Genomic DNA, 16859 nt, shown 5'->3' on the forward strand with positions numbered 1-16859 from the left:
GTGAGACTTATTTCTTAGATCTATGTAAGGAAGCTTGATATTCAAACCTGCGTTCACCATGCAGTAATGAACAATTCGTTCTTTCAGTGGCTCTTTGTATTTAGTTGTTTTACTCTAGGCGCATCCTGTTCTGAAATTTGAATGTTCCTAAAGGAACAAAAAAAAGCATGATGCATTTTTTTGTCTCTATCAGGTTTTATTTTTTTCTAGAATGTGAAACAAGCTTTAATCCTGACACTTAGCAAAGTCTTTGGTCCTTCAGGTTGGGTAACAGTTTGAAAAGCACTTTTTCCAATATGTGCAAAATCAGAAATGGCATCTGGCCCTTGATTTAAAAAGTTGCTTATCTGTAGAAAGAAACCAATTAAGTGCTAGTAAATATGAATGATTGTAGGTAGTGCCTTTGCAGTGAATCCTTGGTTCTTTTGTCACTACACGGTAACTTGTGCTATATATTGTTAAAACAAGGGTAATGCAATGTATGTATGACACATAGTATACTGTTCTCTTAATTAATTAAACTTTTTTTCTGACAGTGGAATAATTTTAGTTTCATTCCACTCTTTATTAGTTTATATTATTGTTAAAATCAGAATTACTCATCTGTGTAAAGCTTTGTTTTAGTCACTTGAGATGTAGCTTCTGGTGCCTCTGTGTGTGTCTGTCATCCATCCCTAACCCTATTCCTGATCTTGAGAGAAGGGGGATGAAGGTTAATTCTCAGATTAATGACATTCCTCTGCAGCTGATGTTCTGCAGAGTGTGTTTAGTCTTATGTTATCTTAGGTTTTGCTTTCTTTTTTGCAAGGCTGTCCTTGCCTTAGCTGCATCTTGGACGTCAAGACAAGTAGGAGAACGGACGCTGACTGGCACGGTTATAGACAGTGGAGATGGTGTCACTCATGTTATTCCTGTAGTAAGTGCATTTCAAATATATGAAAATAACATAATGTAATGCTATACCAGTGCACTGTAACCTCACTGAAGGTGGCTGTGGAAGGCATCGATGTGAATAAATCCATACCATTAAAACACATGATTAGAAATCATCAGGTTTTTCTCAAGTGATATGGGGAGATCACTTAGGGCTCTCTTCCATTAGGTGCTGAGAACTGCTCAGCGCTTTATTTCTGCAACAAAGCTAATGCCAGTTGAATGAATTTTAGTTTATAGTCTAGTGGATTCAGTCTCATCATTTATAAAATAGAATATGATGTTCTTCATCTGTTCTAAAAGGTAGGGCTTTTATCCAAATTATAATCCAAACTAAAATAATAATTTGTGTCACTTTAATAATGCACTCTCTTATAGCAAATAGGTACAGGTAGGAAAATTGATACTTGACTCAAAATTAGTAAGAAGATTGATTAGTAGAGTGGCTTTTACCATATATTACTGTATGATATATGATTATATATCTTGATAGTTTTAAAACTGCTAAATTTAAGTATTTAAGCTTTGCTGTTTTTATTGAACGTCCAAGTGCTATCTATGCCTTTGCTGCAGAAATGCAAAGACATTTATCAGATTTCATGCTGAAAGTTTATAACTGAAACACATCATGTGTTCTTGTCCTAAATGAGTGGATGTGTCATTTTTCACTTCTCTTTCCTTGGGGGGCAAATATGTATCTTGTATTTGAAGAACCACTTGGATACCTTTTTTAATGGTCTTACAAACTGAGGAACTATGTAAAGATTAATTACTTTGGAGTTAATAATATCAATTGCTGATGATTCATTATATTTAAATGTATGGTTATGATCAAAACTATTTTATTTTTGCACTTTCTTACCTTGGTAAAATGTATTAAGCAAAAAATTATTACGCTATTAAACAGGGATGACTTTTTCTGCTAAGGTTTATTGAGGCATTGAGATTTCAACCCTTGTAATGATAAATTAGGTGATTTTTCTTATGTTTAGTGGGCTTTAAAAGGCTATTAAGAAAAGGATGAATCTTTCCTGATTTTTATTCCAACTAAAATACATGAATCAGTCATATGGGCAAAGGACAGATATTACACAAACTGGTGTGATTGGAAACCAGTTCAACTAAGTTAAGTACACATAAACCACTTTCAAAATGGCCGAAACCAGTTTAAGATAAACCTGGATGAATGTAGTATCAGACTTAACTGATTTAAGTTAAATCAGTTTATTGTACTTTTTTCCCAGATCCCCTTCAGGTTCAAGTTTAACTCAGTCTCCCAGCATCACAGAATGCTTTTTACCTCCCCTGCTCTAGCCCCACCCTGCCCCAGGTCACTGGGTCACTGCATTTCCAGAATCAAAAAAAGTGAATAACTGTTCACTTGCAGATCAGATCAGTCTATGCAGCTTAGGCTAACCTGAGCTAAGGGCTTTTTGACTGCCTTGTTTTTAGCCATTATCAGTTGAATTAAACTCCTTTATAAATGCATCTTCTATTTATTTCCAAAGTTTACAGCATGTTCATAGATGTTAAGGTCGAAAGGGACCTCAATAGATCATCGGGTCCGACCCCCTGCATAGGCAGGAAAGAGTGCTGGGTTCAGATGACTCCAGCTAGATGCCCATCTAACCTCCTCTTGAAGACCCCTAGGGTAGGGGAGCGCACCACCTCCCTTGGGAGCCCATTCCAGATTTTGGCCACTCTAACTGTTGAAATGTTAAACGTAGAAACACACTAATACTATTGTGCTAATGCAGTTTTGGTATTATGGTTATTTTAAGTAGAAATAAGAATCCCCACAGTTAGGTTGACATGCTTAATTTTATATTATTTGTGTGCAGTTTGCTAAGTTAGAAAGTTATGTTTCGTATGTTTGTCCAGATACAGTGAAATTTTAAAGTATTTATTTAACCTCCCTTTTTTATTTTTGTGGCTTAATGTACCATTAAAAACTTGTGAGTCGGTTTTGGCTAAATCATTTTAACTTAAAATATTTGAATTCGTTATTAAAGTTAGAGGTCTTGTAGAATCCAAAACAGCTTATGGCATTTTAAAAGATACTTAATACAAGAAATACTGTATGAAGCATAACAAGTGCATGTTAGATTAGGAAACAATAGAAAGATTAAGTCTTTAATCTTCTGCATTCTGATCCTCTGCTCACCTGTAAATTGCACATACATTATCAACATCAACAAACTTCTTAGGATCTGGGATAACTAAGCCAATACCTTCCCTCTCTCTTGCATAAGAAACTGTCTCAAATATGGTAAAGCTCTGTTATCCAGCATCCCCCGGGAATGGGGGATGCTGGTTAATCAAATATTCCGGTTAATCAAATGTGCACCGTCTGGTGCACTCCCCAGTGTCAGTGCGCTGGGGGACAGGGAGGGGACCCTGTGCAGGCTGCTTTGCCCTGGGCTGTGGGCCTAAGAAGTGGCAAGAGCTCTGTAGTATTTCCAGTTTTGCTTTTGCCGTGTCCCTCGGATGCCGGTTAATAAAGTTTTCCAGCTAATAAAGTGCCAGTTAACACCGCTTTTGCTGTACTTATCCTATATGGCAGTACAAGTTATCTGAATTCATTTGTTTGGTATTCTTGCAACTGATGAAGGCAGTGGGTTCTCTTGAGTCAGGGCTATCCAACTTTTAAGAAGCTGGGGGCTGAACACCTTGTGGACCACATGTGCGGGGTCCAGGTACATATAATCTACACCAGGCAAGCCACAGTGTATCTTGGTCATATGTTGTAGAGTCCTAGTCTCATCCTCAGCTCCCTGGGGCAGGGACAGGCAGTAAAAGTTGGAAGAAGGTGGAGGCCAGAAACTTTGGCTGCTGTTGTAGATGGAGGGATGTGGAAGATGGAGCCAGGCAGGCTCCTTGGGGCTGCACCCTAACCCCTTGCCAGCTACATGTGGCCCACAGGCCACCAGCTGGACAGCCCTGCATTAAGGCAGTGTTCCCCAACCTTTTCCAGCCAAAGGCATACTTCTGTTAATAACATTTTTCCACAGCACACCTGTTAAAGCATTCCCAATCCTCATACTATTGTAGCTCATAGCCATGGCAAAATTTCGCATTAGATTACGCCTGTTCATTTCTGACAGCACAGTGGTTGGGAAACACTGCATTAAGGAATACTCTTGACCCTAACACTAGTATGAGCAGACACACAAGTACTTTTAGTAGTCAGATGACTGCTCTTTAGGACAGGAAGTGAAGTAAAAATTGAAAAACAATTGTCAACCAACTGTGATGTGCTAAAGTGAAATCTTGGTCACTGCAATATTACATCATTTTCCCTATCTTTAAAACTCATGGGTTTTGTCTGAGTGGATTGTCAGCTCTGTTATAGACATAAGAGTCTATAACCTTTCTGAGTGCTGTTAAGGAATATTTAGTAGGATTGAGTGCCTCTCATATGATGGCACTTACTTTATCTGATTTAAGGAGCATATAAAAATACATATTAAGGAGTGGTGATTATTGTCACTTGAGTGCTGAGAAGAATGTACCTGTCTGGTTCTTTTTGCTTAAAACACTAGCAAACAATGCACTAAAAAGCAACCAGTCACAGGATACAGAGGCACAAGATAAGTATGTGAGTGTAAAGGTGTGACTAATTGCTACAATTTAGATTTATTTAAAAGTCTAGTTATATAAACCCTCTTACAAGCACTATATTGTGCATAAAGACTTGCAGGATTTGGGTCTATATACTTTATGTTGACGAAGGAATTGCTCTCAATGTCTTTTCTTACCAATTTTACTTTAAGGCTGAAGGCTATGTTATTGGCAGCTGTATCAAACATATTCCAATAGCAGGACGAGATATAACATACTTCATTCAACAACTGCTGAGAGAGAGAGAAGTAGGAATTCCTCCTGAACAATCTTTGGAAACGGCTAAAGCAGTGAAGGTAAGATGAAAATTCATGGCTGGCAGTCATGTCACAAGGGACTGAATGCTTTTAAAAGCATAATTTTAAAATGTTCTGATTTAAGTGGGAAAGTTGATAAGGAATTAACATTTAAATTCTTGTAAAATAACCTGAATCTTTTTCTCCTCCTTCCCCCGCTCCTGCCCCTCCCCCCCCCCCCACAAAGGAAAATTTGCTTGTAACTATGTTTTTCCCTGAAAAGTAAATGTTGTAATGATTACTTGGAAACCTGCTGGTGGAAACTAAAATAAAATGACATAATTACTACTTTTTATGCCTTCTGCAAATTATTTCCCTTTTTTCTTTAGCACCAATCTTTTATTATTGTAAAAAGTTGATCCATAAAGTACATTATTATATTCCATGTTTCTATGGCAATACTGCAGAACACTTTAGTATTCATTTCTTCTTTAGAATTTTGGAGGAAAGTAGAAAGAAACTGGATTTAGTCCATTGAGATATGCTGTGTTCACTTAATGATGCATAGAAATGGTAGTAACAAAGCTAGTTGCACGGCAGTATACAACAGGAAGGGATGGGTGGCTTGATCAAGTCCAGGCAATTGTTAAACAGTTATGAAGTCCAGAAAAGGCCACAAGAACACCTACCCCACTGCCTTCCCGCAAAGCAACCCAACGAAAATAAAACCTGTAAAAATTGCTATATGCCATGGGAGGACAGTACCAATGAGCTCTGCCAGTATTTTGGGCTTCTGTAATGGCAGGGAATTTCTTAGGTGAAATTATCTAACAGTGTATAGTAAATGTCAGTTCACTTGTTTAGACTCCCTCTCCCCCAAAACCACCAGTTTCAGATTCTTCCTAGGAGTTCAAACCTTTACTTTTTGAGGAAGTTTACTTCTATGTTTATATGGATTCAGACTGCTGCACATTATTTTAAGTTTGTTGTTTTTTTTTCTGTTATGTTTGGGGAGACTTTTGCAAATGTACATATTTAATTTTTCAGGAGCGCTTTAGTTATGTCTGCCCTGATTTAGTAAAAGAATTTAACAAGTATGACACGGATGGTACAAAGTGGATTAAACAGTATACTGGAATAAATGCAATCTCAAAGAAAGAGTTCACCATTGATGTTGGCTATGAGAGATTCCTGGGACCGGAGATCTTCTTTCATCCCGAGGTAAATTGATGTAAATTAACAGCTTTCTTCAACATCTTGTTTTAAGAATAGACCAACAGTTCAGGGGCTAGTATAATAATTACATTTAATTGCATAATGCATAATAATTGCATCTGAAACCTATTAAAAATGTGCCCATCTCAAATTACACTTTACTGTATTGAGGTATTTTGACTGTATTAAGGTATTTTGGTATTTACTGTATTTTGGTATTATATGAATCCAGTGAGTTTTCTTTCTTGGGGCTATGTAATCTTTAATTGTACATATGATGTCTTTTTAACTAAACACAGCACTCCACTAGGAACTTTTTAAAGGAAAGGAGTGACAGTATAGTAGTTTACTTTGTTGCCTTTTCCCAGTAGTCATTTTATCTTTTTTTATTCCTGTTTCTCCTCTCTCCCGGCAATTCATTCCAAGTGCTGCTGCTTGTTTAAAATTGCTTCCTCCCACTGTCATCTCTGGGCCATCAAGTCTTGCTTTCTGGGCCCATTTTTTGGAATGGGGTGGGTTTGGGGAAACGAATGAGAATGAATCTAGCTACTCAGTTTTCTTCCCTTTTCTTTTTTGTTTTCATGACCACTCCCTCATCTTGAATTAAGCTACTGGTTTCAGTGCTCATCTTCTGAGAAGGGTGGGTGGCCTTTGAACTGTTACAGTGAACAAAAGATATGGAAGAAAACTTGACAGAAGGAAAATAAGTTGATTAGATTTTATTTTTTCATACTCTTTGCTGAATTGCCATAAAAATAAATACATTCTTGTTTCTAATACTTCTCAGTGGTTGCACATGTAGCATAATAGCTTCTCTCCCTTCACCTCCCCTGCCCTCCTCTTTTCCTCTATTCTTGATAAACTATTTGCTCACTGAAGTAGGGGGAACAACCCACAGCATCCTGCTGTTATTTCTCCCTGATTAACACTCCTTTTACAATAAAGACTTTGGAATTAATCTTGAATTAGTCATGGCCCATTTGTAAAGTTTCTGTGGCATGCTGCTTGCAATGCCTGTGATGGCATTTATTGTAGCTTTCTTCTTTCAAACTTCCTCCTTCATTTCTTGCTTTCTTAGGATACCCTGATTAACTTGCCCACAATAGGTCAAGAAGAAGTTTTGTTTGTAGAAAGTCAGAAGTATTTCAAATTGCAACATTTCTATGGATGTTGAATTATAAAATTTTGTGAAAAAAAACACCTAATGTGTTTCTATCCAAAATTTTTAGTTTGCTAATCCTGACTTCACACAACCCATCTCAGATGTAGTAGATGAAGTTATTCAGAATTGTCCCATTGATGTTAGACGTCCTCTGTATAAGGTCAGTAACCAGTAAACTTTTAAAAATAGTTGTGTTTCTCAGAAAGGTCCAATCTAGAGGTGCACTGATACATCAGTTGCATGTTGGATCAGCACCAATAAAAGCCGATTTTACATTGTCGGCTTTTTTTGGCTGTTGTAGCTGATAATGTTCTTTGATAAATATAATTAATTATGCCTTCTGGCCGGGGCCCCCAGACACCTAAGTTCCTTCTTTCCTGTGGGACCGGGATCCCTGGGTTCCCATGGGAAATAGTGGGTTTCCTGTTGCAAGTGGGGGCAGCATTCTAGCTTGCAAGGGGTCCTGCTTGGTGCTGCTGGGAGTGGGATGCAGGGGGTGCTGTATGTACATGTGTGGCCACACACATGCGCATAGCCAGGAATACAGCTGGGCAGCATGGAGAGTAGCTTGCTGCAGGTTAGTCTGTGCATGGAAAGGGGTGGGGGTGGGGGCAGATTGAGGCCTCCATGGTGAGGGAGGGAGTGGGGCGGGGGCTGGGAGTACTGCCCAGCCATGGCAGTGCATGGGACCCGGGGCTTCAGCAGGGAGTGAGATGGTGCCACTGGTGGCTTGTCCCAGGGGTGTGGGAGATTGGTTTGGGGGGGGGGGGGAGAGTGCTTCCTGCCATGGGGCACACCCCTGGTTGAGGCATGGGGGGCATGTGCACCCCCCAGATTTGTGTATGGGGCAAATGTGGATTGCTCACTGTGGGCTCAGGGCTCTCTGCTCTGCTGCTTTTCCCTTGAGAATCCTGTACCAGCTGCATGCCCCCTGCCTGCTCAGCAGCAATGGTGACAGCAGGTTGTGCCCCCTTCTGTTGGGTGGGCAGGGGGTGCGTGGTCAGCACTGGGCTCTCTGGGCAAAGGCAGCAGAGTGGAGAGCCCTGAGCCCACAGTGGGCAGCCTGCACCTGCCTTTGCTCTGCTTGGTTCTGCCCTGCTTAAAAGCATCCCCATTTTTAAAAATGGTGGCGGTGCCACTTGAACTAAAGTTCATTCGATGCATGTTATGCAGGAGGATGCCAAAAAAAAAAAAGAAAAGGTTTGTTTATGCTAGTACATTTTAAAGTACTGACATGAACCTTTATTTATTTTTTTTGGCGTGCTCCAGCAGCCTCCAGTGTGGCATGTAACCAAATCGATTATCGGATTGGTATCGGCCAATATGGCTGGTTAATGATCGCCGTTGATATCAGCCAAGAAAATCTTTTATCAGTGCACCCCTAGTCCAATCCCTATGGTTCCTGTGTTTGATATAGATGTGTAGTTGTTTGGTTTTATATTGAAATTGATATTGTAAATTCAGCAATATGTTTCCATTAAAATTGAATAATTCACTGCCTGTTTCACTATAAATGGCTCTGTCTTGCAAAAGTACCATATTTTCTTGAATACAAATGCACTTTTTCCCTGGCGACAAGCTGCTGGAAATCAGTGTGCAGTATGTTTGAATGTGTAGATGGATTGCAGTGTTTGGGGTTCTAATTCGTAAAACTGGAGAAAAGAGATGAAGAGTAGATGATAATCTGAAGAGAATTTCTTAAACTCTTAAACAATTGACCTTGTTTCATTGTGACAGCCCCTGTTGAGTGTTTGTTGCACTTCAACTTGTAAAAATGTTGGTATTTTAAAACTTTTATTATTTAATTCATTTCTGTTAAATTGTTAAACATAGGCTGAAGAACCATATCCAGAACAGACTAAATGTTGAGGGCCTGAATTTCTAGGGGAGATGAGTAATTTCAAATGCCCCTCTTGATACTTTTACCTATTTAAAGGACCTGATAATCAGAAGTGCTGGTATGTTGGGCTCTTGCCTTGTAAACGGAAGTCACCTGTATAATCATCTTAAACCTAGTTTCCAAGGCTGTTGACTAATTTCTCACTAAAATTTCTTATTTCTAACTACTTATTTCTGTATGCATATTCAATACAGAATATTGTCCTCTCTGGAGGCTCAACCATGTTCAGGGACTTTGGTCGCCGTTTACAACGAGACTTGAAAAGAACTGTTGATGCCAGGCTGAAACTCAGCGAGGAGCTCAGTGGTGGCAGACTGAAGGTTAGTTCTCTTTGCTGAGGGTTCAACATGTGCACTTAACGTATGCCTCTCATTTGCCTTGTAGTCAAATGTGCAACTGAAATATAACAACCAGCGTTACTGCCTTGGCACTTTGTCATTGTGAACTGAAGTACTTTTTAGTATGGATATCCTCCAGGGTAATTTAACAAAGATCCATATACTGTAAGGATTTGAGACTATGCTATGAAGTAAGCACACAATCCATGTACTGAAGGCAGGTGATGAATGCTTTTTCCTATGCTTCCACAGCTTAAACCCAGACCCCCAAACCCAACTGCTTCCATGATTGTTAAAAGTCTTCTCTAAATATAAGGATAAGAAGGTTTACTTTTGATAGTGAGAGGACACTTGGAAAACTTTCAGTGTTTAAAAAAATTTCCATGTCTATCACTTGATTGTTGATCCAGCCTTTGTTTCTTTTTTCAGATAGTGAAACTCAGAAAAAAAAAATTGAAGTAATTTTATTTCAGTAAATTTTTAGGGTTTCTTTCCCAACTATTATTAGGATCCAATTTGAAGATAGTATTTAAGGGTGTGTGGCATTTAGTTAAAATAGTGTTTGCAGTTTTTCTTTTTAAACTGAACTACGGTGATTTCATAGGATTTAATATCATTTGAGTTCTTTTAGCTGATTTACTGTCCTTTAAACTCTAAATATCTCTAGCATGTTTTAATGGGATCTCACATAAGCAATTTACAAAGTTTCAAAATTACATTCTGTGGGCGCCCACATGCTAACACAGAGGCTGCTTTGGCATACTGGAATTCCAGCACGTCAGAGCAGACTCGGTTAATCGAATTTGCTGGAGAAGTTGCTGTGCTCCAGCCACCTCCTGCATCTTGTATCAGCCTCCCCATGCTTAAAAATGGGGGTGGGGGCACTTGATCTAAAGCTTTAGTTCAGGTGCTCCCACTGTCATTTTAAAGTGCAGGGATGCTGATATAGGAGACGCGGCAGCGCTTTAATTAGAGCAGCTCTTGGAGCCACTCCTCGTTAAAGTGCTGCCCCAGCCCTGGAGTATCCCTGGTTTTGTGCCCTGTTATCCCATGGTTTTGAATGATGTAGTTGAACTTGATCGAGACTGGTTGTCAGAAAAATACCAGATTCCCTCAGCTACCCCTCTCACATTGCATACTTGTGTGACATAGGTTGTGGCTTGCATGTACCTCTGGTCAGGTAGGAAGAATGTCTGAATCGTAAGGAAAGTTTCAGTTGGAAAGTAATGGGGACACGACTGATTCAGAGGGCTTAGCAAATGGACACGGTAACCCGTGGGTAGGCAATTATTTCGGCTGGTGGGCCACTAAATGAGTTTTGGAGAGCTGTTGAGGACTGTGCACACAACATCTTTCAGAACATATAATTTTAGCAAATTATAGATAAAAGACAAAGTGAATATTAAAAAGCAAACATCTACTATAATGTATTTTAACTTTATTTCAAAAAATATTTTTTTCCTGATTTTTGTTTTTTGAGTAGTGTGTACAATTTGCATAATGGCTCAAAATAAAATCTTACTCTTGTATATTGTGTGTGTGGGGGGGGAGGGGAGCAGTGCACGCAGGGTGCTGGGAAGGGGTTTGTGTTGGGGGCTGCCTGTGCTAGGTCCTGGGAGCTGGGCAAGGGTGGGGGGAAGGAAGAGGTGGGAGCACCAGGGGTGCATGCAGCAATGCGGTGTGGTGCAGGTGCAGGCTGCCAACCCCCATATCTGGCTTGTGGCTGCCTCTGCAGCACTCCACATAGGGCTGAGCATTGCCCAAGGCAGCTCACACCGCACTCCCACCCTCACTGGCCCTGTGCCTGCCAACAGCCCCACCCTGGCTGCAGCCCTGTCCAGCACGCACAGCTTCCTGGCAGGGCTGCCTTCCACTTATTTGGCCACCTTCATGTGGCTGCTCATCGCATCGAGTGGGTGGAAGGCAGCTGGGAGCTGGAGCCCTGCCCGCTGCTGCAGGAGGTGCCCAGCTACAGCTCTTGCGCACACGCCCCCCCCCCCCCCCCCACCTGCCACCTCTCTCCTGCGCTGCCTGCTGTCCGGAGCGTTACAGCAGGGCCAGGAGGAGTAGGAGGATCTGCTGGAGGCAGGGGGAGCTGAGCAATACCTGGGCAGTGGCAGGAGCATCCCCGCTGGGAAGCTGTACTTGTTGACCAGAGTCAGAGTAGTGCCATCATCAGGTGCAGGGCAGGTGCAGGTTAGAGCATGGCGCATAGGACTTGGCCCCATGCAGAGCCTTGTAGGAGCAGCCAGGGGCCAGATACAATCAACTGACAGGCTGGATCCAGCCCATGGGTGATATTTTTTCCTCCCCTGTGGTAACTTGAGGAAAATGAGAAGAGGTTAGTATGATGGGAATGGAAGACTCAGGGTTCTGGAGGGTTTCAAACAAGATTGGCTCACTAAAGACATTCAGCTAGTCAAGCAGCATGCTTTGGTGTCTTTGCTCTGTCAAGATTTCAAAGATTTCATAGACATTAGGGCTGAAAGGGACCTCAGAAGATCATTGAGTCCAGCCCCCTGCCCCAGGTGCAGGAAGTCAGCTGGGGTCATAGGATCCCAGCAAGAAAAGCATCCGGGCTTCTCTTGAAGGTGTTCGAAGTAGGTGCTTAAACCACCTCCGGCAGCAGTCTATTCCAGACTTTGGGGGCTCGGACAGTAAAGAAGTTCTTCCTTAAGTCCAGCCTGACACGGTCCTGCAGGAGTTTGTAATTGTTTGACCTCGTCATCCCTTGGGGGTGCTCTGGTGAACAAATGTTCCCCCAGGTCCTGGTGAACACCTCTTATGAACTTATAGGTGGCCATCAGATTGCCCCTGAGCCTGCGCTTTTCCAGGCTGAAGAGTCTCATGGCTCTCAGCCTGTCGTCATCAAGGTCTGTGTTCCTGACTTCTGATCATGCGTGTGGCTCTTCTCTGGACTCTCTCAAGCTTCTCTACATACTTTTTGAATTGTGGAGCGAAATGAGATTGGTCAAGCATGACTTAACCACCACAAACCTGTGCTGGCCATGCCTCAGGGTGTTGCCATTGGCCAGTCAGTTAAGAATGGCTTCTCTGATTTTTTTTTTTTTTTTTTTTTTTTCTAAAACCTTCTCCGGGAAAGAGGTCAGGCTGATGGGCCTGTAGTTAGCCAGGTCCACTTTCTTCCCTTTCTTGAAGATAGGCACCACATTGGCCTTCTTCCAGTCTTTGGGCACTTCACCAGAGCGCCTGGAGCTCTAGAAGATCTGTGCCAGGGGCTGAGCTATGATGCAGGCCAGCTCCTTGAGTACCCTGGGGTGTAAATTGTCAGAGCCAGCTGACTTGAAGGTGTCTAGCCTCAAGGTGTTCCTTTACAAGGTCAGCATTGATGGAGGGCAAGGAACCACCCTCACTCAGGCGTCCCTGTCCTGTAATGAGCAGGGGCGTCCCATGGGACTTGTGAAAGACCGACACAAAGTACCCATTTAGCAAGTTGGCTTTTTCCTGGGTGTCAGTCATCAGTTCTCCCTTCTGGTTTAGCCGGGGTCCAGTGTTGTCCTTGCTTTTCTTCCGGCTTTCCACATATATAAAAAAGGACTTTTTATTGTCCTTGATACTTGTAGCTAGTTGGAGTTCCGTCGCAGCCTTGGCTTTCCTGGTTTGCTCCCTGCAGGTCCGGACCAGTGCAGAGTAGTCCTCCTTGGAGGTAGATCCCATCCTTTGTAGGTCCGTCTTTTTAGATGCAGGAGGACTGCTACTTCCTTGTTGAGCCAACGGGGCTACTGTGACCTCTTGCTGCCTTTCCTCCGAGACTGAATAGCCTTAGCTTGTGTGTCTAGGATCACTCCCTTGAGGAGCAACCACTTTTCCTGGACTCCCCTCCCCTTGGGGTCATGGTCCCATAGGGCCTCACAGACAAGTCCCCTGAGCTTGTCAAGGTCAGCCCTCCTGAAGTCGAGGACCTCTGTACTGCTGAGTGACTTGACAGCTTTTTGGCAGATGGTGAAGGTGATCAGCTCATGGTCGTTGTCACCCAGTTTCCCTTTGATTGTTAGGTTGCTGATTAGGTCGTACCTGGTTGCCGCTCCAGGTCAAGCAACGTTTTGCCTCTTGTTGGCCTGTAGACTTCTTGAGTCAGAGCTCATCCATGCACGTGAGGAAGCTTTGCGATCGTTCGGATTTGGTTGAGCGCTCTTCCCGGATCCGGGTAGTTGAAGTCCCCCATGACAACCATGGACCGGGAGCATACAGCCTTAACCAGTTTCCTGGTGAACTCCAGGTCAAAGTCTTGATTCTGGGAGAGAGGTCTTTAGTAGACTCCCACCATTGTATCTCGTGTGTTCCCCACGGATTTTAACCCAGAGGGTCTCTAGTCGTCCACCCTGGGTGCTGATGTCGGCTTGTAGGGACGCGTAACTCTCCTCGACACGCCGAAGCATTGCTACAGTGAAGCCGCCTACACCATTTCCTTAGTATGCGAGGTCGAGTCTTCAACCACGGTCAGATCTTCAACCACGGATGTCTCGGTACAGAGCGACTGGGGTCTGACCCAGAATACCTGCATAGCTTGCGTTCTCTTCACTATTTAGTCAGCTATTGGAAACAACAAAATCTCTCAAAACCTTGCTCATCATTCTGGTTAACACTGCTAGATGTGGGGAGCAATTTTTCACATTTTAAAAATATATGATATTGAACTTATTATTTCTGGTCAAAAGGTCATCCATTAATCTCTCTATAGGAAATCCAAATATAGCCATGATTAGAAATACTAAGATAGTTAATGTATATGCTGTCTGTTTTATACAATGCAGTCAATTTTATTCAGTGAATACACCAAACAGCATATTCATTTCTAACTACTCCAAATGGATTACAGTTTGCACGTTGTATATGGATGTAGTGGGGAAGAGGCTCATGCAGTTTGGGTATCTCATTTATAATTAAAAACATGGTTGTAAATTGCACAGGTGGGCATTTATTTAAATTGGTGGAACCAGCCACCTGCAATTAAAATTGATTTTTTTTAAAGGCTTGTTTTGAGGAGCAATATATGTCTAAGCTTTTGGTTCTGCAGACAAAGCAATGAAGTATATGTATACACGTAACATTTAAAAAAAAAAAACTATTGTATTATGGACACTAAAATCCTTCAGGAAAAATGTATGCTGTAACTATCATCAACAACGCTTTTATTAGTAATGTGTATATTTTGTTTCCCTTTGTAGCCCAAACCTATTGATGTACAAGTCATAACACACCATATGCAAAGATACGCAGTTTGGTTTGGAGGATCAATGCTGGCTTCCACAGTAAGTTGGCTGTAAAACTTAGTAACTTTCAACCTTCTGAATATAGCTGGAGCTCTGATCTCTCCTTGATGCTTGAAGCCTATCGCTGTAATTAGGGAGTCCCTGGTACTCTCGAAGGGACAAACCATTTAAAGTACAAGGAGAGACTTTAAAGGTTTGAAGAAGCAAATAAACGCAATGTTACATTATTGTAATTGAATATGCTTATTGAAGAACAGATTGAATTTTATTAGTGGATGTTAAGAGTCCTGGATGAAAAAATGACAAAGTCAGTAGGGAAATACAGAGCGCCCGAGCAAGGGGTTAACATAAGAGGGATGGGGGTGAGGAGGGGGAATGCAACTAGGTTACAGAAAATACAGTGTTAGCCAGCTAAGCCCCAGGGGTGGAGGACTTTATGGCAAAATATGCTGTTTGTTGTATGGATTTAGTTAGCTGAAAATCAAAGCTAAACTCAGGGTTTCCTCATTTCATGTATTTTGCTATTTCCTAATGATTAATTGAACATTAAAAAGCAAGCAACCAGAGTATTTGATTACTTGTTTCCTCTTTTCCAGCCTGAGTTCTACCAAGTATGCCACACCAAAAAAGATTATGAAGAGATTGGTCCTAGCATCTGTCGTCACAACCCAGTGTTTGGAGTCATGTCTTAAAGCTGACCTCAGAGGGGTCAGGGATATGGGAGGCGGGGGAAAAAGAGAGAGTTTCTGATTACTTGTTTGTCTGGATGAATGGTATTAAGAAGATTATCATAACTTGACAATAAGAAAAAAAAAAAAGACCAAACACAATAAACAGGAATATTTTAATAAGTGTCTCAACATGCGGCTGTAGTGGAAAGCCAAAATGATTAAGTTTTTTTCTTTAGATTGAATATTTGAACCTGTGCGTAACAAACAAAGAAGTGGGTTTTAGTTCTTTCTGTGCCCTAATATTTTGTATATTAATGAATTATCCAAGATTTGATGGAATTTGACGGTGTGTAGATAGTCGGCTCTCTCTAATGCTTCAGTTGTACCCTGACCTGGGTACAATGCAAGAGCTTGTTTATATTTCATACTTTTTTATACTTTGAGGAAAAAATATCAATTAAAGGAAAAAAATGTAATATTTGAGGAAAAATACCAATGACCAACTTTAAGGTAAATTAAAAAATATGTCCACATGAAAGTTTACTCATGTGACTCTAGTTACTACAAATTATGACCAATCTGAATTCTGGGTTCCATACAATGCAACTTTGCAAGTGCTTTTGGAACTAAGAAGCTAGTATCTTGGATTAACCAATGCCTGCTAGTGCTTTCTGATTACTCGGTGCATTTTCATTCTATTTCTTGCTTTAAAAAAAAAAAAAAAAGTAAAGACCAGACTGTTGGACCAGTATTGCAGTTCTGTAGTGTCATTTCTAATTAAAACCAAATAATCAGATTATCAAAATTGGTGTATTTAAAATCTAACACCATTCCAATAAAGGCACAACATTTCTTTTTATGTTTGTGTGAGGTGTTTTAATCTCATTACGTGAAAGGTCCTGAGTGCTTTTGTACCTTACCTGTCTACAGTAGTTCAAGCACAGCATTGTTTTGCAAGATAGAGAACTTTGCATGCTTTGTACAAACTGAAGTGTGAGCTTTTGAGAACTGAAATTTGTGTGCTTGTCTAAATAACTTGTTTATTCATTTTGGCATTTGGACTTTGTCATTTACATAATTTCTTGCTGCAGCATCAGGTTTTTTCATTTTCAGTTTGTCATGGTAGACAAGAGACAGCATTGTGTTGTTGCTGTTTTTTAAAATCTGTATAGGCTCTCAAGGAAAAGTAGGCTTGCTTATTAACAAGTAAAGAGAGGGTAAATCTTTTCTCTTCTTTCTAGAAAGAAAGTTTTATGCATTTAATAGTAATGTTTGCAATTTCTATCAATGTTGGAAGCTAGAAAATACTGAAGATTTTGAAAGGATATACAGGAGTAGGTCCTTATGCTGAATTCACAAATTCAGTCATATCCGTTAACACAGAAGACCACAAGAGGGAGGTTCCTGTAACTTGATATTTTTTTTTCACTGAAATGAAAAACATTGTGGGAATCAAACACAGAGGTGAACTTTCAGATGCAGTATCTCATGCGCTCTGATGCAAAGCAGAAAGCCAAGACGATTCTATTAAGCCATTACTCATGCAATG

General features: G+C 41.0%; 1 protein-coding gene across 1 annotated transcript in view; it reads left to right on the forward strand.

The window, feature by feature from the left end:
• Positions 1-16169, forward strand: part of ACTR3 (actin related protein 3) — a 54630-nt gene extending 38461 nt beyond the window's left edge. The window contains exons 6-12 of the mRNA XM_006258102.3: positions 809-916; positions 4707-4850; positions 5838-6011; positions 7235-7327; positions 9262-9387; positions 14595-14678; positions 15236-16169. Coding sequence (XP_006258164.1) covers positions 809-916; positions 4707-4850; positions 5838-6011; positions 7235-7327; positions 9262-9387; positions 14595-14678; positions 15236-15331 — 825 coding nt within the window. The 3' untranslated portion in view covers positions 15332-16169. The remainder of the gene's footprint in view (positions 1-808; positions 917-4706; positions 4851-5837; positions 6012-7234; positions 7328-9261; positions 9388-14594; positions 14679-15235) is intronic.
• Positions 16170-16859: the final 690 nt, after the last annotated feature.

The sequence above is a fragment of the Alligator mississippiensis genome, chromosome 4, assembly GCF_030867095.1.
Source record: "Alligator mississippiensis isolate rAllMis1 chromosome 4, rAllMis1, whole genome shotgun sequence".
Taxonomy (NCBI): Eukaryota; Metazoa; Chordata; order Crocodylia; family Alligatoridae; genus Alligator; species Alligator mississippiensis.